The sequence below is a fragment of the Hemiscyllium ocellatum genome, chromosome 10 (assembly GCF_020745735.1).
Source record: "Hemiscyllium ocellatum isolate sHemOce1 chromosome 10, sHemOce1.pat.X.cur, whole genome shotgun sequence".
Classification (NCBI taxonomy): domain Eukaryota; kingdom Metazoa; phylum Chordata; class Chondrichthyes; order Orectolobiformes; family Hemiscylliidae; genus Hemiscyllium; species Hemiscyllium ocellatum.
This window is the reverse complement of record NC_083410.1, coordinates 43,162,190-43,189,611: the sequence shown is the minus strand read 5'-3', so window position 1 is coordinate 43,189,611 and position 27,422 is coordinate 43,162,190. Positions and strand designations below refer to the sequence as shown.

The window sequence follows — 27,422 nt, the reverse complement described above, 5'->3', positions numbered from 1 at the left end:
CTTTCAGGACCCCTGCTCATGGCTGCAGAAAACTGTATCTATTAACCTAATTATACTGTACCCTACCATAACTGCATTTCTATTTCTTCCCACCACTTGAATGAATCCATGTATCAGGATGCTGTAGTCTGTTTGCTCACCTATCCTGCAATCTCCACTTTCACCTGCTCAACATGCAAGAATCTTGTAACTGCTGGACAATTGCAGAAGTCGAGGCTCCTGAATTCGAGGCTTCTTGGTCCCCATACCTGCCTTAGCATCAGTCACACCTTCCAGTTTCTGGTCACAGGCGAACTTTACCTGTTCTGAAAGGTGTGACTGTCCTCTGGAGCAAAGTGTTCAGGTAATGTTCCTCTTCTCTGATATGTTGCAATGTCTGCAGCTCAGACTCCAGCTCCTCAACATAGGTCCAAAGTTCCCCGAGCTGCAAACATTTACTCCAGATCACACTGGTGTCCAGCAGCTTCCACATGTTGCAGCAGCAACACAACATGCACCCTGCCATCACTATCATATTTGATTTAACTTTGTCAATTATTTACTTGAGACTCCCTATTGTTTATACTTCCCTGCAATGATATTTCCTTTTTATAAATTTAAAGGAGGAAAGAAAGACACTCACCACTATCCCTCTGATTCCGGATTGCTGCTACTTCACAGCAATATACAGGTTTTGATATTTTTATTGATTTGTCGAGAATAGTCATGCTTCCACCTTCATTGCTTCTTTCCTACCATGTCCTTTCCAGTCTCTTAAACCCACTATTCAGAGTGCCATCTCTTCCAAACTGCAGTCTTTAGAACCTCTTTCATAATTTGATACTTGTCCATTTTTGATAAGGATGTTTTAGACAAGCTTTGACAAAATATGAAGGAAAACTGACGTGCTGAATGTAGTACTTATTTATTAATGGGTGCAGCACGGTAAAACACATATGCAGTTCTCTGCAGAATGAGTAATACTTTTAATAGTGCCAAGTAGAAAAAGTACAGTGCAGTAGATTAGATATTAGATTACTTACAGTGTGGAAACAGGCCCTTCGGCCCAACAAGTCCACACCGCCCCGCCGAAGCGAAACCCACCCATACCCCTACATTTAGCCCTTACCTAACACTACGGTGCAATTTAGCATGGCCAATTCACCTGACTCGCACATCTTTGGACTGTGGGAGGAATCCGGAGCACCCGGAAGAAACCCACGCAGGCACGGGGAGAACGTGCAAACTCCACACAGTCAGTCGCCTGAGTCAGGAATTGAAACCGGGTCTCTGGCGCTGTGAGGCAGCAGTGCTAACCACTGTGCCACCGTGCTGCCCAGTAGTCAGATATCTTTGCCACCATAAGGATGGAGAGATTGAGAGTGGGTCACTTCAGCCTGGTTTTGCACACCTACAAGTGACAGGTTAAATGACATGACCTAAGGTACTAAAATTAGTTTGGGGACTGAGGGCAGCCTGCAGACTGTAACAATCTCTGGGTCCGTGTGTTTAAAAGGCTTGGACTCATTGGCCATGCAGCTTGTCAAGCTTGTGTCCAAAGCAGCTAATCTGGCATGTGAACCATGTGAATTGTCAGGCTAATTGGCCAATGATTGCTGGGTTCTGGATTAGTGGTGCTGGAAGAGCACAGCAGTTCAGGCAGCATCCAAGGAGCTGCGAAATCGACGTTTCCGGCAAAAACCCTTCATCAGGAATAAAGACAGTGAGCCTGAAGCGTGGAGATATAAGTTAGAGGAAGCATTGGGGACCAGGGAAACGGAGGTCTTGGAGGAGGTGGAGGGTGTGGGTGGTGTCCCGAACATATGTGGGGAGTTCCTGGACTAGGGGGTATAGGACAGTGTCGAGGTAGGTAGAGCTGAGTTCAGTGGGGCAGGAGCATGCTGAGACAATGGGTCAGCCAGGGTGGTCAGGCTTGTGGAAGGAGGTAGAACTGGGCAGTGCGGGGTTCCCAGACTATGAGATTGGAAGCGGTGGGTCGGAGATCTCCTGAGGTGATGAGGTTCTGTATGGTCTGGGAGATGATGGTTTGGTGATGGTGGGTGGGGTCATGGTCGAGGGGGCAGTAGGAAGAGGTGTCCTCGAGTTGGCATTTGGCTTCAACGGTGAAGAGGTCAGTGCGCCAGACTACCACTGTGCCCCCTTTATCCGCTGGCTTGATGATGAGGTTGGGATTGGAGCAGAGGGATTGGAGGGCTGTGCGTTGTGAGGGTGAGAGGTTGGAGTGGGGGAGGGAGGTAGACAGTTTGAGGCAGTGTCCCGGTGGCAGTTGGAAATGAAGAGATAGAGGGCAGGTAATAGGCCAGCACGGGGTGTCCAGGTGGATGCAGTGTGTTGGAGGTGGGCAAAGGGGAATCCTAATTGTGAAAGTAAGCTCGGAGGCGGAGCCAATGGAAGAATTGTTCAACGTCACGGCATGTATTGATGTGTGGATGGAGGAGGATGAAGGTGAGTCCTTTGTTGAGGACTGATCAATCGTCCTCAGTGAGGGGGAGGTCTGGGGGGCTGCTGAAAACTCGGCAGGGCTGGGAGCTGGGATCTGGTGTGGGTGTGGAGCCTAGAGTGGGGGCGGAACCTGTAACTGGAGTGGGTGTGGTGGTGGGGGGAATGGGGGTGGAGTCATGAGCAGGGGTAGTGTTCCCCTCAGGGTTCTGCGGGGTGGGGATCGTGACAGTGGGGTCTGTGCGGGGCGTGTTAGCAGAATGCAGGTGAGTGGCGCTGGTGGGGGCGGAAGTGGTGGCGAAAGTCACTGAGCATGTGGCATCAGCGATGATGTGAGGGCAGAAGTGATGTCACGTGTGATGCATGAGGAAGTGGTTGTGGGAGTGGGCATGATGGGGACGGAAGTGACATCATCAATCAGCTTGGGGGTGGCAGCTGCATCAGCCGCATGGCTAATGGTGTCTGAGTAGTTTCCGAGGCTAGGGGAATCTTCTGGACTGTTTGAGGAGCGCGGGTTATGATTAGTTTAGTTTACTTACAGTGTGAAAACAGGCCCTTCGGCCCAACAAGTCCACACCGACCCGCCGAAGCGCAACCCACCCATACCCTACATTTACCCCTTACTATGGGCAATTTAGCATGGCCAATTCACCTGACCCGTACATCTTTGGACTGTGGGAGGAAACCGAAGCACCCGGAGGAAACCCACGCAGACACGGGAGAATGTGCATAACTCCACACAGTCAGTCGCCTGAGTCGGGAATTGAACCCGGGTCTCAGGTGCTGTGAGACAGCAGTGCTAACCACTGTGCCACCGTGCCGCCCACTGGAGGTGGGTAGATAAAAGTTTGTTGTACTTACAGTTTTTGATGTTTGAGATGGAATTGAAATACTGTTTGCTGAGAGTATGAATTCTCCTGAGATGTAGTACAGAGTGGGTCCTTTGCAATTCTGAGAGAGTGTGGCCCTCAGCTGAGGCAGGGATTGCTGGGGTCAAATGAACAGCTATCATTGAGCAAATGGGATGCATCAGATTCCCCAGTCAGTGAACTGCCTCCTTTTTTCCAACTATGTGTGACTCATGTTGTGGACCATATATTGGACAAGTGGACCTGTTTGGAAGTGCAGGCTACTGAGGACAAGTTCAATGAATAGAAATAAAGTTGCCAGTGTCTTACACCTCTCACCTGAAGGTCCTTCTCGGCCACCTCTCTTAACGGTGGTGTATGGTCCTGTCCTTCCTGGACCAAACCATGTGGATCTAATATCCTGACCACTTAACTGCTCTCACATGATGCTATTGGCTGATGATGACAACTTCACCTCCATGACGGTCCTAAAACCCAGGCCACCTTCTCAGCATCAGACCTCCCTCCCTCTCACTTAGCATGTGTGGAATCATGGCTGATGGATCCTTCATCATTCGGCAAGCTCCTTGACCTGCCACCAACCCACCCCTGGGGCCAGCTTCTCAACTAAACCACCTCCCTCTCTTGTAATACTATACACGACATGGCTCCTACCCTAAACACCGGCATTTCAGTTTCCTGAATGATCTCCCTGACCTGAGGCCCTCCCTCTGAAGTATTACGGGAACCTATATTTCTGGCTTTGTTTGTGGTGAGGATTGTAGGCTGGAGCTTTATCAATAACGTGTGAAATTCCAGTAATGAGGACAGATTCTTAATTGCTCCATATTCTCAAATCTCCAGTCAGAATATGAAGGTGCAGGGTTTGGAGATTTTATGACACGATCCTTGTCTACTTCCTCCTCCAAAACTTCCTCCTCTGTGTCTGGTTCTGAATATTCTTCTAAAGAATATAAAAAATTCCTCCCGATCTCAGTCTTCCCTCAATGATGAGGGTTAGTGAGGCAGTGATTGTGAGACAGTGACTAAGTCAGCAAATGTGAAAGAGAGAGAACTTGGAAATAACTGGGTATGAGCAAGGGAGTGAATGTGACCATTAGTGAGTGAGTGTGAATAAGAAAGACTAAATAAGTAAGTGGGTGTGAGAGACACTGAGTGAATGAGAGTAACAGGAAAGTGAGAGAGTAAATGAGAGAGAATCTGGAGAGTGGTTGTGATTTGAGCAGACACGCATGTTTGGTATGGGGGCATGCACCCTTTTTCCCTTCCCAAAAACGTATCCACACATACATCAAACAAGGAAAGGAGAGAAATCCAGGCTGAAAGGCAACTTACATCTGAATCCCATCTTTAAATGTATTCCATCAAGACTAGTTTAAAGTCTGAGGTACTAGAGGTGAGTGCAGGGTCCGTGTTAGTGAAACTCAACTCCATATCATGTGTAGTCCCCTCCCCCTGTTGACCACATCTTGGGGCTGGTCTGTATACCTCTACCTTGCTTCTCGAGTGATAAAGCCAAGAAGTTTTATTAGTTAGATATCCTGACTTGCATTTTAACGATCATTTTTATTAATTATTCATTTGACAATGAATGATTTTGCCTCAGCAAGTTGTATGTGGCTTTTGTTTTGCCTACCTGGGCCTTTTTTTTGAAGTTCATGTTTGATGTTGTGCCAAGCCTGATCACAGGCAACAGCTGCTGGGTTTTTTGCTGAAGGGGAATGCAAGACTCACAAGACGCCTGACTGATTTTTTTTTGCAAGGCTGGCAAAAACTAATAGAGGTGGGAAGTGGTGGAAATGCTGAGCACATCTGGCAACATCTGTGCAGAGAGTCACTGAGGTCACTGACCTTCCATTTGAACTAGTGCAGATCATGAACCTGAAGTCTTATTTCTCTTCTTCTCTCTCTAATCATCCTGCCTGGCCTGCTGAATATTTCCAGTAATTTTCCTTAAAATTTCCAGCATTGACAGTATTTTGTTTTTCTGTTATATTCTCCCCATTGGGAAGATATAAATACTACTTGCTTCAACTTAAACTGAGAAAATATTTATCTCTCAATGCAAGATGCAATATTTCTGTTAACAAAGCCTGCTTGTGTGGATAAAAATAACAAATTTGATGGTACTAATTTACTGGAAGGTTTTGCCATTTTTTAAAACTTGGAAGTAAAACCAGGTGTTACGTGCCAACATAATATGTCACTGCTGGTTCAACATTTTTACATTTGTACAGAGGATTGTTCCTTGTTGTGCTTGTGGGGTTCAAATCTTTTTGATATTGCTGCTATCTGGATATTGCATAGAGTCAAAAAGGTGGAGCTGTAGCATAATATGAACAATCAAGTTGTGCACCATTGATTGACAAAGCCATGTTTGTAAAGGATGTCATATTCCAATGGGGGAGCAGCAGGAGAAGCACCAGGGTCCATGATTTCTCTCTGGTCTGGGAACATGTCATCCCTTGCAGAAACTGAATAGGTAAGAGATGGGTGAGGTGAGGCGAGGCAATGCCCCAGTTACACAAAACAAGTACAGGACTTTGGATCAAATTCCTCACTACCAAACCTGGCAGGAGATTAGATTAGATTACTTAGTGTGGAAACAGGCCCTTCGGCCCAACAAGTCCACACCGACCCGCCGAAGCGACAACCCACCCACACCCCTACATATACCCTTTACCTGACACTACGGACAATTTAGCATGGCCAATTCACCTGACCCGCACATCTTTGGACTGTGGGAGGAAACCGGAGCACCCGGAGGAAACCCACGCAGACACGGGGAGAACGTGCAAACTCCACACAGTCAGTCGCCTGAGTCGGGAATTGAACCCAGGTCCCTGGCGCTGTGAGGCAGCAGTGCTAACCACTATGCCACCGTGCCGCCCTAAAGATGTCAGTGGGCTAAAGCTAATGATCTGGGACATGGGATTTAATCCCACCACAACAGCTGGTGGAGCCGAAATTCAGTTCTTAAGTCAGGAATTATAAAGATAGTCTCAGTATTAATGACCATATCATCAGTTGTTTTAAAAAGAGTCTGATTTACTAGTGTCCTTTACAGAAGGAAATCTGCCATCCTCATCCATTCTCATCTACATGGGACTCCAGATCCATAGCGATAATGTTGACTTTTAACTGCCCTCAAATACCTAACAATTCACTTAGTTCATTAGTAATTTGGGATCTGCATGCTAGTCTCATCAACAATGCCTATCATCCCAAAAAAGGAGTTTGCTGCATGTAAAATGATTGAAATATTCATCCCAATTGCCTTTTCTTGTTTATATCGTGCATTATTTTAAAGGACTTATCATTCTCATGTAAAATGTTTTCTCTGTGTTTCAACGTTTTTTTTTCATTATGAACAGTTACATTTGGAGAAAAGCAAATAGCATTGAGTATTCCAGATAACCAGTTTTGGTGTGCTGTGACAAATAGGGTAAATATTTTCTCTGTCTTACTGCTGAGATAAGTGAAATGGCACAGTTTTCTTTCCAAGAAAACATTATCTAATTACTATTCAAAACTTGCCAATATGTAGCAGGGCTTGTTCTTAAACTTTACTCCTTAATTTTTGTGCTTATTCGGTGCACTCACAGTAAGTACAAACTTCAACGTTTTTCTTTCAGGTGAAGGGATATTATCAGGTTTTAATTATTAATGAGGTTGAGTAGGCTGGGGCTGTTTTCCCTAGGGCATCGGAGGCTGAGGGGTGGCCTTATAGAGGTTTATAAAATCATGAGGGGCATGGATAGGATAAATAGACAAAGTCTTTTCCTTGGGGTCGGGGAGTCCAGAACTAGAGGGCATAGGTTTAGGGTGAGAGGGCAAAGATATAAAAGGGACCTAAGAGGCAAGTTTTTCACGCAGAGGGTGGTACATGTATGGAATGAGCTGGCAGAGGAAGTGGTGGAGGCTGGTACAATTGCAACATTTAAGAGGCATTTGGATGGGTATATAAATAGGAAGGGTTTGGAGGGATATGGGCCAGGTGCTGGCAGGTGAGACTAGATTGGGTTGGGATATCTGGTTGGAATGGATGAGTTAGACCAAAGAGCCTGTTTCCATGCTGTACATCTCTATGACTCTATGACTAAAAGGAGCAATATTCCTTACAGTATGTTTAAGCCAGGGATTTCCCAAGTTGGGCTTAGGCAATCTTGGCAACTCAAATGGAGTCACAAACTAAAATGTTGGGGTTGTGTGACCTGAAGTAGTAATAGCTGCTGTGGTACTTGGAATAAGTTCCAACAACTGTATTTTTCCTCCAGCCAGCCCTCATTCTCTCACTGAGGAGTTGTGGCAATTTTTATGCCTCTGTCTGGAGTTACAAAGAAACAGGACTTGGGAAGCATAGTTTGAAGCAGATTTAATTTTAAATGAATAACAATAAGTGTTATAACATAAGAAATATTATTTAAAAACACATTGTATTCCTTTTCATAAGATTATTCCTTGTCTTATTCGTAAAGAGTGTGAAGATGAATGTTAATATTAGGGAATGTCACTAAAGAATCTCCCAGTGGGCTTCAGAACCCCACTCTCAGGCTGAAATATTTGTGTGAAACTGGCACTGTATGAGAAGATTCACTTGCTGCAAACCTTGGACTCTATAAGTATACCCGCAGTGCTGTTGGAGGAGGAGTTCTAGCCTTTTGACCCAGCAGCGATGATCGGACGGTGATATGTTCCAAATTTCAAGTCTTGATGGTAGCACGTAGCTTGGAGGGAAACCTGTTTCAAAATTCATTCACAGAATATGGGTGTTGCTGGCTAGGCCAGAATTTATTGCCATTCTTTAATTGCACAGAGGGCAGTTAAGTGTCAATAGCATTATTGTGGGTGTGGAGGCCACATCAGGTAAGAACAGCAGCTATCTTCCCTAAAGGACATTAATAAACCTGAGATGTGATAGTTAGCATCAGATGCTTAATTCCAGCATCTTATTGAATTCAACTTCTACTATCTGCCTTGCTGGGATTCAGACATGGGTCCCCAGAATATTACCTGTGCCTATTAATACCACTAGATCATCACTTCCCCCAACTAATTGTGACAGCCTTCCCTCTCATAAAACAATGAAGTGAGACATACTGAACAAAGGCACATCTAAGCCATAATGTTGGATAATGGCTACCCTGATCAGATTACACCCAATTGAATAAAATGGTGTGATGCCATGTTTGTGGACCATATGTTCCAAAAACTGACCGATTATATCCAACAAGATGTTCCTTCTTCCATTTGTAACAAACAATTTACTGACTGTATTCAACCATCCTGTGCTTGCAAAATATGCAACACACTGTGCAACATTATGTGTCATTCTGCAATTCAACAATGTTTGCTGTATAATCCTGAGTGTGCAAGCAATTATATTAATAGTCAGAATGCCGTAAGATATAGGAGCAGAATTAGACAATCTAGCCCATCAAGTCTTCTCCATCATTCGATAATGGCTGATATGTTTCTCAGTACCATACTCATGCCTTCTCCCACATCTTTTGATCCCTTTACTAATCAACAGCCTATCTATCTCTGTCTTAAATACAATCAATTACTTGCCTTCCGCGACCATGAATTCCACAAATTCACCATTCCCTGGCTAAAGAAACCCTTCCACATCTCTGTTCTGAAGGGTCACTGCTTCACTCTGAGGCTGTGCTTTCAGGTCCTGATCTCTCCTAATAATTTTGGATATCAGTCAGGCTCACAGTGTGGTGAATGTGTATATACTGGAGGTACACATATTAATAGAGTGGATCTTGCTCCTTACAGACAGAGCAGGTCTGATTGTACACACTGTGCCTATTTCAGTTTAACAAAATCAGTGACAGCCATTGACTGGTTCATTTTTCAGGGCATTAATCTGACTCGTTAAAGTTAATCGGCCTGGTTTGAAATTTAAACAAAGCCTTGCAGTTATTTCTCAGTTGAATTCACAGTGATATTCTCCATGGCAATGTTTCTATCAATCAGAGTCCTCTTGTCAAACAATCAGCACTCTCCTGTCTCCTGGTATAAATGTTATTTTTTTTTCCATTGAATTGCTATTCTTGTGAATTGTCCTGATGAGCATTAGATGAAAAGCTTCAACAAAATAGGTCTTTTTCAGCAATACATAAATGCAAAAGTTGGTGTTACTAAGTGACTGTATCAAGTTGGCGCGAATAAGAAAGAAGTTTCTGAAATCAAAAAGTAGCCCTTGAGAAAAGTGCTAAAGGAAAAAGAAAGATCCTTATTAGAAGATGTGAGGAGGAGGATTAAGGTAGGGGTGAGACAGGAGTAAGGAGCCCAGAAAAAGTACCAGAGCACATATGTCTGCCCAGGAGGTCATTGACCAGTGGCCAGTTCACCATATGTATGGTCTTTGGATGTGTAGCTGTCGCTTATCCAGTGACATTGGCTGAGTTTGTGCAGACATTGATGGCTTCCCATTCATGTATGGTAATTGAATTTGCCTGCTTCAGGAGCAATGAGTTAGTGACCTTGTCCTTCCATGAGATGCAAAGGATGCATAGGAGATGGCAAAGATGGAAACCTTTCAGTCTTTACTCCTGTCTAGTGTACATTGTCCAGATCTTATTGTTGTAGAGGAGTGTTCTGAGGATCCTAGTTTTGATATTCTCAGTTAGGTTGTGATTGTTCCATTCTCTCTCATTCAGTTGAAGCTTCTGTGATATGTGTGTTGATTTACGCATCAAGTGACATAGTGCTGCTGACTGTGGAGGTGGGAGATGAGAAGCTGGCAATATCCTCCATCGTCACATTAGCAGGGCTGATCAATGGCAGTATGACAATATCCTGCACCATGATGTTCTTCCTCATGCAGATGGTCAAATCAGTCTCTTTACACATTTGAGAGAATCTGTCCATTTGCCACTGAATATGTTTCTTAGCATGGAATACTAATACAGCATTAGAGTGTAGACAGCCCTCTGTGAGGTCTGAGTGCAATTTTATCTTAGATCTCAAATGAGCAAGGATGACTAGCCTTCTGTCTATTCTGACATCTTCTGTAGATGACCTGAAGATATATGATGGCAGCAAAGAAAAGGATGTGTCAAAGTAGCCTTTGAGAAAAGTGCTAAAGGAAAAAGAAATATCCTTATTAGAAGATGTGAGAAGGAGGATTAAGGTAGGGGTGAGACAGGAGTAAGGAGCCCAGAAAAAGGACCAGAGCACATATGTCTGCCCAGGAGGTCATGGACCAGTGGCCAGTTCACCATATGTATGGTCTTTAGATGTGTAGCTGTCACTTATCCAGTGACATTGGCTGAGTTTGTGCAGATATTGATGGCTTCCCATTCGTGTATGGTAATTGAATTTGATTATTCCCACTGTGAATATCAAAGGCTTGTAATGTTGTGCTGTCCTAATTGATCTTACCCTTTACAAAAAGAGTATAATGCAGTGAGCCAGAAGTCAATTTTCTGCTGCTGTTTAAATAAACCATCTCTTCTTACATAGTTGAGCGTCTGGTGCTGGAAAAGTACAGCAGGTCAGGCAGCATCCGAGGAGCAGGAGAATTGATATTTCAGGCATAAGCCCTTCAGCCATTCCTGATGAAGGGCTTATACCAGAAATGTCAATTCTCCTGCTCCTTAGATGCTGCCTGACCTGCTGTGCTTTTCCAGCAACACATTATTGGCTCTGATCTCCACGAACTGCAGTCCTCACTTTCTCCTTCTTACATAGTTGAATGATTTGCTGTCACCAATAAAGACAATGTCTTCTTTGTTCATGGATTTTTCTCTTACTGCAGAAAATCATGTCAATTATAGATCTCCCAGTCCTGAGGCCACACTGGGAGGCAGTCAGCAGCATGGTCTGGCATATTCCCGAGATGCCCAGCAAGGAGATGCCTCAATATTTGATGCACTCACTACAGTTGACCCTGGTCATGTACAAGGGTCACAGTCTACGCATCTGCTTCGCATGAGTCACTGCCTCTCCCTCTGGTAGAAACAGCAGTTTTTTCAGACACTGCCTAATTGCCAGTTCACCAAGCTTGATAAATTCCGGTGGTATATCATCAGCATGTGGAGGAAGTCAATTGCTTTGCAAATCTGTCCTGTTGTGGGTTTGATATTATCCTCTTCCATGATAGGCAGGCATTCTGAAGAGTCTAATTCTTCCTTGATGACAGAGTTCTCCCTAGGGTACAACTCAAGGCAGGGTTCCACCATCTGACCAACTGTTTACTGCAGTCAGTGATGACCCTCCCAGGCTTTGTTTTCAATGTTTTCATTTTTTTTTGTTGATGGACTTATTGCCTTTTTGATCATTTCGTACAGTTATAGCATTCCATGTGTCGAAGGACATCTGGATATTCTGGCAAAGTTACAAACTTTAGTTATTGATATGCTTTCTATTTGAGCTGCTATTAATGCATTCACTATCTTCTTTCTTGGATCTCTCTTACAAATAAAGAGAACAGACCACTTGAATTCAATGACAAGTGCCATCTCAATGATTTTAACCACAAAACAGTCAGCAGTTTCCCATTCTTGTTTCCCATATATTTCAAGTGTTACTGTGGATGGTATCTCCCAGTATCTTTCATTTCCCTCATGCACTTTGTTTGTGAAAGTTTGAGGATACCAAGATCAGCAAAGTTGAGGATTTTTTTTATAACTCGGCAGGCAGTATCAGTGATGTTGATGTAGGGACAGCATTTCAGCTTTCATTGAGAATCAGGAAGTCTTGCACCCTAACCCTGGTGAATAGCAGGTAGGGATTTGTATCACAGTATCTGTCAATCAGATTCAGTTGGTGCCAATGCCCTGAACTTCAATGTCTCCAGACATCTTATGGAAAAGAAGCTTTGAGTTACACAAAACTATTAGCAGCATAGCACAAGTAGTCTCTGTCCATTGTCATTTATCTTTCCCAGATCATAACATCCAATGCAGGAGGGCCTTGTCTCATGCACTGTTACAACTGAATTCCCTTAGTGAATAAAGATAATCTTACTTAGTGATTCTGGTGATAGCAGCGCTAGGTTTCGCACAGTACTGCTGTAGTGGAGCATACATTGGAGAATAAATACTTATGAGGCTAATGGCCCTGTTTGAGTTGAGATTCGGAACCATTTGTGGAGGGTTCCGTCATTAATAGTGGCAAGTTACTTACAACAAAGTCTACACTTTGCTTACATGTTTCCTCTGAACTCTTCCAGTTGTACAAGACACTGGTAAGGCCACAGCTGGTGTATTGCATGCAGTTATGGTCACCGCATTATAGGAAGGATGTGGAAGCTTTGGAAAGGGTTCAGAGGAGATTTACAAGGATGTTTCCTGATATGGTAGGAAGGTCTTACGAGGAAAGGCTGAGGGAACTGAGGCTGTTTTCATTGGAGAAGAAGATTGAGAGGTGACTTAATCAGACGTATTAAAAAATCAGATGGTTAGATAGGGTGGACAGTGAGAGCCTTTTTCCTTGGATGGTGAAGGATAACACCAAGAAACATAGCTTTAAATTGAGGGGTGATAAATTTAGGACAGATGTCAGAGCTAGTTTCTTCACTCAGAGAGTAATAAGGGTGTGGAACAGCCTGCCTGCAATAGTAGTAGACTCACTGACACTAAGGCATTTAAATTGGCATTGGACATGTGTATGTATAATAATGGAATGGTGTAGCTTAGATGGGCGTCAGATAATTTTCACAGGTCGGCGCAACATCAAAGGGCCTGTACTGTGCTATAACATTCTTTGTTCTATGTTCTTCCCTTGCTGGTTGAACCTGGGATCCTTTCAGCATTCTGCCCTTTGTCAGTGATCTCTGGAAGATAAGGTGCATCTATATTCACCCCATCAGGTTCCTTATCACTTACTCCAGTAAATGTGAAATGCACATTATCAGCCAGCTATACTCTTCTCTCAAAGCAGTGCTTGCTGATGGAAGACTTAACTTCTTTTTTGTTTAATGTGACAGATTATGTCCACTTGTTGAGTAAAACTCTAATCTGTATTGAAGGAGAAAGGTAGAAGCAGATCAGTTCTTTACCCATTAGAGACAATCTGATTTGAGCTGGCCAATGCTGACCAGTGGGTCACAATGGACTGTCCCATCAAGGAAGGCTACTTGAAATACCCCTTCTCTCGACCAATAGACTGGGCTTATCGATTGCAACTTTCATGTTGTAGTGACATTCTGCAGCAAAACTGAAGTGTTCTCTCCAGGATGCAAGCCTGGGCAAAGCTTACAGAGACCTTGGGCAGCCCAGAGATTAGGTTCCCCTCGTGACCTTTCCAAATGAGTATCATGGAACACAAAGCGCTGTGTTTGGGATGTGCTTGGTTTCAGGAGTTGCTGGAAAGTTGCTGCCAAATTTATATTTAAACCAGAAAGTGACTTTGGCAGCCAAGTCAGCATGGTGAAAGGCAGCAGAGCATTCATTGATGGAATGGCCTGTAGTTACTGCTTCACGAGGCAGGCAGGATGGGTCCCTGCAGAGTATCACTTCCTCCTCCTCCTCCACCCCCCCCTTCTCCATCTGACACCAAGAGGCCACTTCTAAACAGTTACACTGGGCTCATTGACACCTGCATCAACCCAGAGACTGACTGAATAATCTGACTGTGGAAAGGTAGCCCTGGTGCTGCCCCCATTTCACTACTGCAAAAATAGTCCATAAAGGGATGAAGCCAAGAAACTGGGTGTCCCTGCCACTGGAGCAACTTTGTGTCCCCCTGCCAACATGTTTTTGGAGCAGTTTTGTGCTGATGATTTTTATGCTACCAGCACCAAAATTTTGACAATCCATCAGTATACGTGGATTAATGGTCTAAAATGATATTTCCATCGACCAGCAGGTCCCTTGGAGCTGGTCTTGATCTGCCATAAATATTTTTCCAGAAGCATACCATGAATCTCGTTATGCCACATTCCAGGCAAAGTTATGCTGGTAGAGTACAAGCAGGTTCAAGGAATTTCCTGGCCATAGTTTCCTCCACGTGACTGGAAATGTACTGTAGGTCTCAGGAAAATGAATTCCTGTGGAGTGAGTTTTCCTGAAAAGCAGCAGTACCGTTTACAGTCAGGAGGTGACTTACCTGAGTGCAGTTTTGGGAAATAACTTCACCGTTTCAAAGGCAGCATTAAGATATTAGCTTGTTTACAACTCCAACTTATTTTAAACGCAGACTGGGGTGGAAGCTAGTGAGAGTGGATCAGCTGCCCGTTTTCATGTGGAACAGACATTTGAGTGGCATGGAAAACAGGCAACTATTTCACTACCTCATGTTTATACCACACTGAAACAAATTAATCCAGATACAAAAGGAGCAGTTTCTGGATTTGAAGTAAATGTTCCTTGCCACTAAAGTTGGTTCAATGGTTTATACATAGCACTACAAAGTGTTAACTTTCTTGAGCAGCATCAATTGCAAATTAATTCCACTCCTTATGAAGGATTGTGGAATTTAAAGCTTCTCATTTTATGAGAAAGGTGTATAGAAACTAATATTGGCAAGTGAAGTTTCGCAAAATAACTACCACACAACATTCTGCAACCCTCCCTCAAGTCTTATTTATGGCTTCTAAAATATTTTCGAATCAGTCAGAATGACAGCACAAAACAGTTGTCTTCATTTGTGTGCCTATAAAGTTACCTTCCGTTGTTCAAACTAAACGTAGATTGAAACAACTCAGAAATTCTTGAAAAGAGAAATAATAGCAATAAAGATCTGTAGCTCTAACTTGATTCATTTTCTCAACATAGACTGTGGTAACTGTGGCTGAATATTTTTTTGAAGGATAGTGCTACAAGAATGAATCAGGCATGTTAGATATTTTTAAGTACGTCTGCACAGGTATCCTGCTTTATTCCCTTCATTTACCTGCAGCCCATCTAAACCCCTTCTGATGCTCCATGCTGTGTTGGGTAGATAAGTGATATGATATGTGATTCCCTTTAGTTTATCTTTTGGATCAAAACAGGGTTAAATTCTTGGATTTGATATTGAGTTATAACCTTAGGACTAAAGTAATGTTTGGAACTCACATGTGGGCCATGGAACCCAGCATAGTATCGTGCCATGTGCTGGACCATGTATTACAGCACATTGGTGTAACAATACACCATACCACCATGGCAATAAGCCTCCTTTCACCCTTTAAAGTCAAATATATTTTTGCGTGTTTCACAAAATAAACACAAAATTAGAACTTGCTGTTATTCCTGTTAGTAAAAACCAGGATAAAGCACAAAACTCCAAACCAGGGACTGAATTTAACAGTCAGCATGTAAATCCAAAGTATGAATTACATAATTTAACAATAAGAAGTTGTTATTAGCAGCTTAATATTTGTTTTGAAAATGACAACACGAATGTAATGACCGTGATGATCATGTGGGAATGCAACGTTTCCTGTAAATTAAAAGATTAGACTTTATCAATTGGTAGATTAGAAAAAGACCAAAATCCATCTTGTTCATATTCTATCATTTAGAGATGTTACATGATACAATGGAATGGGAATGTTAACAAATCTTGGCATCCCATTTCTATCAATCAGTTTGCTATAGACCCAAACATGAGGTGAGAGAAATCAGTAATGATGGAAGATTTTTGAGCCACAACTCAAAGGTTATCTATTCCTCAAAAGCATGCTTCAGTTTCCATATGTCACTCCTCAAATGATTCACACATCATTCAGAAGCATCAATATTATGACAGAATTCTATCTATTTTGCATTTGAAGTAAGACGTAAATGTTAATTATGAAAGATGAATTGTAATTTCACATTTTTCGCTGTGTAGTATAACTGCTTTCAGATGCACAGTAACATAAATCAAGAACAAGCAAATGAAAAGACTTGTATTTCAAAGTTTTGCTGAAAGAAAGAGACGTGGGGGCTAAGTTTTGCCAAAAATTATGTTAAGTGTCAATTTCAGGAAGTTTCACAGAGGGTCTCCCTCCATGAGCTCTAGCAAGTTATCTCACATAATGTTCCGCTACTCATCTCATTATGGATGCATCACGCCGGAAATTGCTCACTTGCGCTATCAGTCTACTGACCAGCAGCAGAAGTATTGACAAGAACTTCTGGGATTTATTCCACCAGCGCCATATTCAAACTCCAGCTGTGCACCAGGTCAAATACTGCCAGCCACAAATAACCCTTCAGACAGCAGGAGGGAAGTGTAAAAGCAAGGCTTGCAAGGCCACATAGTTGGTACTGGTGACCCTTCATTGGACATAGATGTGCAATAGAAGGTATTGCCACTTTATATTATCACCAATTTGTTTGACTATTCTTGTAACTGCAGCTACAGGATTGAAGTTACAAGGGTTACCCATCCTTAGCATCATACCAGTTTAAAACTTTGTCTGAAGGATTGCTACTCATTTCCAGTCCAACATAACATCTTGTCTTGGGGAATATCAGAGCATCACATATTGTAAAGGCTACAAACATTTGTTAACATTAACTTTTATTAAACAATAGGAAAAGCAAAGGAGCAGCTGATAAAAAAAAAAGCTGCATTTGCTTCTGGCAATAAATAGGGGCTGCATGCCTTTCAACCAACAACAGATTGACAGTCAATGATTGATGACCTCTTCCAACTCATATCAATTGGATACAGATATCTGTTAAGTTCTGTCTGACTTCTTGTGCCTGGGCTGTCATAGTAAAGGTACCATTCTTCCTGCTCAATATCCTCATCTTCCACATTTGGAGACTGCTTACACTTTCACAGCACCCATTATAACCCCTCCACTTCTGCAAAGCACAGCTTGCAAAAATTATGTGGCATACTACATGTCTGGAGTATACTACAACCCTCCTCACCCATATACAGACCCAGATATCAGAACCTAACTTTCAGGAGGCCTGTTATCTGTTCTACCACAACCCTTGGCCTTGTCAAAGACTGAGTAATGAGGGGACTTTCTGTAACTCCTCCTCATCCTGTGGGGACCTTCAGCTGCAAATTCTTCATGTAGACACAGTTCAATAGCAGCTAGAGGTTGCTGCTGGCCTTGGGCTTACTGGGTCATTTGTTCTTCCTCAGTTTCTCTGTGCTTTCAGTGAGGATAAACCCTGCTGTGACTGGACCCATTACCCATGATTGCAATGAACCTGAGTGAGTGATATAAGAAACAACAGGGGTCTTTAATAACGTGAGCAGTCAGCATTTGTATTACTCACATTTGGAATAGTCCTTGTTGCAGTGGGGCATGGAGGACCCTGACAAGGAGGGTTGTCTGTCCATGGTCTTCTGGTGTAGTGGACCTTGTTTCAATGTTTGTAACACAAGCTATATTACACAAATACAGGAGGAGATTGGAAATGTGGTAGGATTACTGAAACCATGCGCCAACTCCCCCGCCCCAACACCCAGCCCCACCTCACCCAATAAAAGGCAACATTGCATGTACGAGTATGTTGTTAAATATTGTTAAAGGTGAGAGGATATCAGTCTGTGCCTGTGTGCAGCCTCTGAGATTGTAGATTGTCTTTGTGAATTATGGCCTTCAGGTGACACGCTTGAGGTTAACTGCAATCACTTCAGCCTCAAGAAGATGATTGTGATCATGATGCAGTGACAATGACATGATCAAGGCTGCTTGTGGCCAGGATTTGTCATCAACACAGTTGGTTACTGATTGTGGTTCACATAAAAAATTCTATGATTATAATGTCTTTAACCTGTACTGTGTAAATGCTTGATAAATGGTATTGGCCTTTGAAGGTCCTCAAATCACTTACACATAGAGCTGGCCCTTTCAGTCAGGAGGAAAGTTTACTCTGCCCACTCCAGGCATGGTGCGGCCATTTTTAATTCCCATTGTGCATTTGTGATTGAGATGAAGATGGAAGCTAATGCTTGTCACACTTTGTAGAGTGACTAGCAGGCTTAGCCTGCTAATGTACATGATCTTCCGAAACCTTCAAATTCCTTTCTTCTTTGCATTTCCTGTCAACCCCCTCATTCCAAATGTTCTCACCCAATATTTTCATTTAAACCTTCATCTACCAACATTATTTCCTGAGTCCCAGTCCTACAGTTTAGTTATGCCAACTGTCATGATGGACTGTTCCCCCAATGAAGCCAAGATGGTGATGAGCATTGATAAACTCCCTTCCCACAGTAAACTGTGGCCTCCAATGCATTATAGTTTCCCACCCTTCTATGATTGAGTTATAAGCCTTTACAGTTTGTGTCCACTCGACATCCCATTTTGCGTTCTCAAATTCCCACAATTGACTTTCCCACCACAGTAGTATACCTGATAAGCCTGCTTGACTTCAAGTCAACTAGAACCCATAGACTGACTCTGTCCCACCTGCGATCAACTTGAAAGGAGAGGTCATACTGTTGCGTGATAAACCCCCTAATTGAACACTGTGCAACTCAGTGACTGACTTACTGCTAATCCCCAGATTGTCTGCACTGATCCTGCAGATCTGACCATGATCCAAAGTGATACAAAATTCCTGACCTCGAATGCCCCAAGTGACTGACTGATTACATTCAAGCATATGGACTGAGATTATACAATGCTCTGAACTGAATTTGGCAGAACCCCCTGACTAATGACACCAGATCCTTAACTTGATTGAAACCTGCTTCCTTTAGACTTTGATACATGGAAATGTATTTGAAGCAAATTCAATGAGTTTGCCACATAAGCTGCGGGCACATGTCTGTAATTGTGATATTATTGTGAAATGGTGCTGTTGACACATAGCCACACCCATGACAAACTGCCTGCCTTTGAATCTATGCTAAAGGGCAAAGCCACACAGGGCAAAGATGCTATGAGCATCAAAGTAGGCTCAAAGTGAGTGAGTGCTAAAAGAACAAGCTAAGAGCTCTGAGATGCACTGTTCCAATGCACAAGCTGGGTGCCTGTGCCTATGTATGAACTGGCCTGGCAGCAACATTGCTACAGAAGGTGTCAGTGAGTTCCAAAGTATAATATTGAAAGGGTGAACTGTATCATATCTGAATTGGAGATGTGCCATGTTGATGTGGAAGGCTGGTACATGTCCAGTGCCAACCAAATGAATGAAGGATGTAGATGGTTGCTGTTCGTGGAGCGTGCCATGAGATGTTGGGAAATGCTGACCAAGATGGAGGTCTGGATGAGCAAGCAATGAACTGGAGGTGCTTGGTACGTGCACACACCTTCACCTCAGGAGCAACCAACATTAGTTTCTCTACACTGTGTGGGAAAATAGCAAGCTGCATTGAAATGAGATTATATAATCATCATAACTTATTTGGGTAGAGTGCGCCAATAATTGAGCCCCACTCTTCCATTAGCTGTCACAAATATGTAATGATCCGACTAAACCCCAAGATTAGATTCCCTACAGTGTAAAAAGGCCCTTCAGCCCAACCAGTCCACACCAAAGACTAATTCAACCTCACTCATTTCCCTGTGAGTATTGCACTTAACACTATGGGCAACTTAGCTTGGCCAATTCACCTGCCTTGCACATCTTTGGATTGTGAGAGGAAACCAGAGCACCCAGAGGAAATCCACGCAGACAGGGGGAGAATGTGCAAACTCCACACAGTTACCCAAAGCTGGAATTGAACCTGGGACCCTGGTGATGTGAGACAGTAATGCTTACCACTGAGCCACCGTGCCACCCATAATGCATGACTAACAGCTATTAAGTACATAACAAGTTCACACTGTGTTACATAGAGTCATAGAGATGTACAGCATGGAAACAGACCCTTCTGTCCAACCCGTCCATGCCGACCAAATATCTCAACCCAATCTAGTCACACCTGGCAGCACCCAGCCCATGTCCCTCCAAACCCTTCCTATCCATATACCCATCCAAATGCCTTTTAAATGTTGGAATTGTATTAGCCTCCATCTCTTCCTCTGGCAGCTCAGTCCATACATGTACCACCCTCTGCGTGAAAAAGTTGCCCCTTATGTCTCTTTTATACCTTTTCCCTCTCACCCTAAACCTATGCCCTCTAGTTCTGGACCCCCCCACCCCAGGGAAAAGACTTTGTCTATTTATCCTATCCATGCCCCTCATGATTTTATAAACCTCTATAAGGTCACCCCTCAGTCTTTGATGCTCCAGGAAAAACAGCCCCAGCCTGTTCAGCCTCTCCCTACAGCTCAAATCCTCCACCCTGGCAACAACCTTGTAAATCTTTTCTGAACCCTTTCAAGTTACATCATTAACAGGAAAATAACTATTTACTGTAAATAAACATAGTCTTTAACAAATGGCAAACAAAATGGATTAGTCATTAATAAGATACAGCTTAAAGTATACTGCATTAAAACCCCAAACACACAACAGATTCATCCATAATTGAGACAAAGACAGACAGCTTGACACAAATTTTATGTGTGGGAAAATATAAACAGGAAAGCAAAAATTCTCTGGTTCAAACATCTGTACCACAATGGCAGAATGAGTGTTTTAAATTGTTATTTTGATGTTTCTTTGTGTTGAGGACGTAATGTTGTCTGCAGAGTGATAGTTGATCTCCCATTCAATAGCCAGTGGGGTGGATCCAGGTGTTTTTTTGTATTCGAATGTTTTCCAGTTTTGTCTTTTGTTACTCAGAGAGACAGAGAGAGATGCTTCTTGTTTGCAAGCTTCAGGATGCCTGAGTGCACTGCAATTAAGGTCTCTAACAAACTGCAGTCGGATCATTCCAAAAGCTGTTGTTAGGCAGTCTCTCCTGAACTCAAAGGCTCATGGTGCCACTTTGTCCCAAAATGTGTACACCTGATTCTTCTGAAAAGTGCCATCAACCCGTGCAACTGAAATGTCCACCATATAATCCCACATGATTTTCAAGTTTCAACAATTCTCGTGGTAAATTTTATTATATAGTTATGTACAAGAAAGAGGAGGGACTAGTTCACTAGATCCATATGTCCCATTGGATATGAAGCTAGATTTCAGATCTGAAATTTCAGCTCCTCTGCTGGGGTACACTGGAGAGAACATCTGACTCAGAGACAGAAATGGTGTCATGAAACCAATGCTCTTTCACTTCTGTTTGGAAACAAACGATTACATTTTTACTTCTGATTTGTCCATCACTCAAACTATTTAGTTAATTTCCAAAAAATAAACTAGCATTTTAGATGGAAAAGAACTAATTTTGGGGAAATATTGAAGTCTGTCCAGAAAGGGTTAAGTGTGTCCTTCTGTATTGGGAACATGAATTAGTTTAAACTGTAATTTTGTGAAAACAAGCCAAAACATCTGTTAGCCAAAGGTGTTGTCATGGTGACCTCTATATCCAAAAACATATTTCATGTAGGTTGGAGCAACTTGCTATCCAGGCCACTTACATCTGTTTTTATTGGCCAGTTTTTGTTTTGAGGTCACCTGGACTCTGTGGACTATGGAAAATAATCCAGAATGTAGGCAATGTCAAGATTTGTCTGGCAGCATTTCAAAGCGTATATTTGAAGGACTGCTGCTGATAATTGTCCGTTTGTCTTGCTACCAGATATTGAGAAGAACATACCATACGCAGTCAGGAGAACAAAATGTTACTCCATCAATATAAAGGATGGCTAAAATCAAAATGCTATATTCCCTGTAATATTCTCTAAAACTAGAAAGTTGGAAGGAGAGTATGGTGTTCAATTCCTCTGTTTGTCTGAGATCATTGCTAATCTGCATCTTTACCTCATTTACCCTCAGTTCATTTTGTTCCTTATCCCTTAATATATTTCTATCATAAATGTCCCTGACAAAAATCTACAAGTCTCAGCCTTGAAAATTTAAATTCATCTAGTCTTAGCAGCTTTTGGGAGGAGAGAGTCCCAGACTTCTGTTACTCATTGTTTGAAGAAAAGCTTCCTGATTTCACATTACCCTGGCAATACTCTGGACTCCCCACCAGGGCTGCAGACTCCTACAATAAAACTGTTAATTTGTTATGTTATCTTACATTTTATTATCCTTTTGGTTTGCTTGTACAATGTTCAGACTCTGTCATCTAGTTACAGGAGTAAAAAATGAGGTCTGCAGATGCTGGAGATCACAGCTGCAAACGTGTTGCTGGTCAAAGCACAGCAGGCCAGGCAGCATCTCAGGAATAGAGAACTCTATTCCTGAGATGCTGCCTGGCCTGCTGTGCTTTGACCAGCAACACATCTAGTTACAGGACTTCACTCAGAGGCTGCATTGAGCTTAATAGTATATTCTATTAACTGTACATATATTCCCGCAACTCTCACTTCAAATGTTGAAGGTTGAAAAGTCAGAAAAGAATGGATTGATATGTATGATTCCACTTCTAAAAAGTTGGATTTGTGACTGTCACAGCTTGAGAAAGGAACATTTCCTGTGACTTCTGCTCAGTGCCTTGTGTACTTCCAGGTGAGGTATGTTGCTGATTGTATTGTTTCTCAAGCTGGCTATAAGTGATGGGTGTTAAAATTGCGGTCTCATATAAGTGATACTGCTTCCTCCAAAAGGTGAAACACTACTGTACATGCACATTATTAGGATCCAAATGGATTTACAGTACATATATGGAATAATATACTGATTCGGGGAGTTAGATTTGTTCTAGTGAGTAGATAGGATGATGTCATTGACATGCATTGGTTTCTGGGGCACTTTATCAATGTCAGCTGTTATACTGAAGCTGGCACAGTTCCTCGAACACTCAGCCACCTACTCAGGAAATGTTTCTGGAGGTGCAGCAGCCAAAACTCTGTATAATTGGCAACTCTCTACAATGATTTTCAAGTCAAATTTATGCGTTAAACTTGCGGTGAAAATTCCAGATAAAGCGAGTCAAATATTCACAAAGGAAGACTTGAATAAGATTGCCTCTGCAGAAAAAGACTATTCAGGACTTCACTATAAATAAGATGGAAGTTTTGTTCAAGCTGAAAGGCTTAAACAAATAGATCCTAAAGCAAAGTTGCTATTTATTCCAGTATGAATCGACAGAACATCTGAGGGGCACTGAAAATCATTGAGAAAGTCATTAGGCATGATGAAGATATCAATAGATTGGAAACATATTCATTTTCAAATGTAGAGTCAACAAGGTCATAGCTCATTAGTTTTAATTTAATTTTATGCAAATAAATGTAACAATTACCAAGGATAAATTGAGGATTGTCTCTATAAACTGACCTGAGCTGACAGCAGACAACATAGCTTTCTTTGGGCAATATTCTGCCAGATTAAATTCCTTGCCATCTTTTAGGATGTAGCAACCCAAATAAACAGTGCTAATTCCTATCATATGCAAAAGGTGATTGAAGAATCTCTTCATAATTAGAATCTATGTTATGGGGATTAGGATAAAACTAGTGTATGAAACAGAAATTGGAAAATGGATACAGCTGCTTAGGTATTGGTTAATGGGGTATTATTGGGGTCGTAGAGTTATGAATTCTGCGAGGAGTCCCAAGGCTCAGTGTTGGGGCCAGTGTCATTTCTAATATATACTAGTGGTGTGGATTCAGAAATTCTAATGCAAGCTTGTCAAATTTCATGACAATACCAGAAATAAGAAGAACAGTTATTGTTTAGAATGAAAAGATTAAATTAAGTCAAATGATCTTTCATATTGGTAAATAAATTGTGACCTTGTGGTGGTAAAAGTAACATTATTTTGCTCTTTAACATTATCCACAGGACCAATGTGATGCTTGTATTTAGTCAGCACCAATGTGATGCTTGTATTCGTTACAGGTTTCACTTTATTTGACTCGGAATTAAGTTCTAATATTAATATTGAATTGTTATTTTGTTAACTTATTTTTTTGGGAAAAGGGTTGAGTTTACACAAACATATTTCATATAATAATTCAACAATCAGAATGGAGAGTAGACAACAACTGAAAGAACTGCAAATGCTGTAAAACAGAAACAAAAACATAAGTTGCTGGAAAAGCTCAGCAGGTCAGGCATCATCTGTAAAGAGAAATCACAGTTAATGTTTTGAGTCCAGTGACCCTTCCTCAGAACTGATTGTAGGTGGCATCCTTAGCTACCATCAGTTCTGAGGAAAGGTCACCGACCCGAAATGTTAACATTGATTTCTCTTCATAGATGCTGCCAGACCTGCTGAGCTTTTCCAGCAATTTCTGTGTTTGTTGGAGAGTAGACAAACTATATTTATCCTTATTTTCCTCTTGTCTCCTTTTTTTTCCCAAAAATTCATTGGCTCTCTATTGCATACAGTTCCATGATTTCCAATTGTTTTTCAATATAGTGCCCAAGTGTTTATCATTTGTGTATAACATTTGGCATTGAGTACTAGGAGGTTACTATACAATGGAAATATCACAACAGAGTCTGAACCTGTCCATTCTAAGATTCATACACATATCTCCAGCAGGGGCCATTGGATAATTTGGGTGCAGGAGCCCTAATCTACTTCAAGTGTTAATTCTAATTATATCATACCCAACACTCTCCCAACAGAAAACAGGGAATTCAGAACACATCACAGCAGGGAATTTCCTGTCCTGTAACAGTCATTTGCTGAATCACTGGGAAACTGATGGAAACAGCTTGACTTTGACCTCCAGAGATGGAGGCACAATATGTTTGCACCATTCAAACCCAAAGAGTTGTACTCATCAATTATGTTTGCAGACACCTGCTATTACTTATATTACTTATTTTGCTGTAATACTAATTTGTAATAACCACTGCAATACTTGAGCCACTTAAACACTAAAATCTCCTGGTAATTTTGAAAATTGCCAGGAGATTTTAGTGTTTAAGTTGCTCAAGTATTGCAGTGGTTATTACAAATTAGTAGTTATCAGATTGTGGGACACCTTTGGTTAACAACTAAACCAGAGGACGGCTTTTCCATATCCACATGTTGAAGTCCTTAAGATACACTACCATTTTTCCAAAAGAAAAGGGAATTAAATTACAAGACTGGCAGAAAGAAGCCGTGAAATCAATGCCATGAATTTTAATTCAAACCGTTTCCCAACAGGAAAAGAGAACATATGTATGCAGGATAATACACAGTTGAGAAAAAGTAACAAGCTAGTTACTAAACTGAAGAATCCAGGTAATGTCAGAAGTGGCAAAAGCGCAGCTCAAACTGTTCAGGGACCTGAGCTGAACCGACAAGATTAAATTACAGCCTTTTACTTAATTTCTACCAATATTATTTGTTACATAATACTTTCTTCACTAATGCTTATGTTAATGCCTGATATCTTACAGAATGCAGTCTGTGCTGTTAAAATGAATTATTAGTTTGGCAATTCCATTAGAGCAGATGTTTTATTAATATCCTGACTAACTGTGATGATACATTACTTGCGAAGAACTTGCTATGTGTTACACGGAAGGGCAAAATAAGGGGCCATTTAGAAGTTCTGAGGCAAAGCTATAGCGTCTTGTGTATTACTGCTGTAGAGTTAAAGTATTATAATAGTAACATTTTATCTTACAGCTCAGCAGTACAAATAGGTTTAAAGTGGTGCTGGAAAAGCACAGCAGGTCAGGCAGCATCCAAGGAGCAGGAAAATCGACGTTTCAGGCAAAAGTCCTTCATCAGGAATAGAGGCAGGGAGCCTGCAGGGTGGAGGGAGAAATGATGCCTACTTTACATGGAAACCTGCGGCTTTTTACCCTCTGAAACAAGTTGTTATTACATAATGCCAGGTTCAGAATGTGAAAAATATCATAATTGAATGGTTTATATTTAAACTGATTGTTTACGAAACCTGGGAGCAGGGGTCACAGACAATGTAGGACATCTCAGATAACTGACTGAAACTAATACTTTGTATCCTGGCATCAATAGTTTTTACACATATACAAGCTGGTCTTTGCTGATATATTGACTTGCCATTACTCTGTGCTTTTTCATGTAGATGTCATCCCATCCCAACAATATAACCCATACTTCAGACGTGTGTATTTAGACGTCACCTCAATGGAGAAAAATGTTTCGAACCTGGTGAAGGCAGAGTTCAGAGTGTTTCGTTTACAGAATCCAAAGGCGAAAGTAGAGGAACAACGAATAGAACTTTATCAGGTCATTTTTCATTTTCATTAAGTTAATGCATTTAATGTTTATTTTATTTATAGCTAATTTAAACGTTTAGTAATTGTTGGATGCCCAGTTATTGGGTATTAATTCATTGCGTAACTTTTGGAGAGACTTTTTATTGGAGAGAAACAATGTACTCTACATATATGTATGTCAAATATTGAAATTGTGTCTTTGGCATTTGGGGCTTGCTTTTATAAAATCACACCAAAATATGCTAAACGCCTTGGAATTATTCTGTGCTGAGATTAGGTTGATGCATGATTCCAAGATGATTCAGCATAATACTTGATAGCTGACTGGGGCGGTGATTAGCATTACTTGACATTTCTTAGTGAGCCATGTCCTGCAAGACAAGAGTTTTTTTGTATTTCCAGCATTACAACCCCTGTTCTATTTTCATGATTTGCTGTAACTTTGAGATACGTCACTGTGTTATTAATGTGAATCAGCAATCTGCTCTGTTACACTCAAAATGAAGAGACAATTGTAACATACAACAGTTGGTCTAATCTAATACTTAAAACATTTAGAGCAAGTTTGTTTTTACTTCAAAGGCTAAGCTTCACTGAGTGCACTTCAAAATGCTGCCAGACTACCAACAAAATATTGCTAAAAAACTAACATTTGGGAAGGGTGTGTGTAATGCTACCAAATGTTATCTGCTTTGTACCTACATATCCCATCACAGCTTTTTGGCTTCAACAATATAAAAACACATGTTTGTTTCTCCTCTATATCACAAGTAGTCAATGTATGGGGCAAGCCAGCAGCATAAATTAACTTATGTGCCACTGCACTCTTCAGTATGACCATTTTTTTCTATGTCATAGACAAAAGTCTAAGTTTTAATTTATTTTCATGAACAAAAAATGAATTGTTGAAAAGTCTGAAATCTCATGGACTAAAAAATGACTTGTCTGATTTAATTATTTTAAAACAATGGCACTGGGATTCGAGGTTGTATTTAAGGTTATGTTTTGAATTGTTGATTTATATTCAAATTGTCAACTTTTTGGTGTATATGAATTTTTAAAATATGATCTACTATACATTCAGTATTTGTGAGTTTTCAAGATCAGTATTGATATA

The 27,422-nt window shown here is 41.5% G+C and overlaps 1 protein-coding gene across 1 annotated transcript in view; it reads left to right on the top strand.

Annotated features, from left to right (window-relative positions):
- tgfb2 (transforming growth factor, beta 2) overlaps nucleotides 1-27,422 on the top strand; it is a 99,135-nt gene that overhangs the window by 7,741 nt on the left and 63,972 nt on the right. The window contains exon 2 of the mRNA XM_060831452.1: nucleotides 26,152-26,315. Coding sequence (XP_060687435.1) covers nucleotides 26,152-26,315 — 164 coding nt within the window. The remainder of the gene's footprint in view (nucleotides 1-26,151; nucleotides 26,316-27,422) is intronic.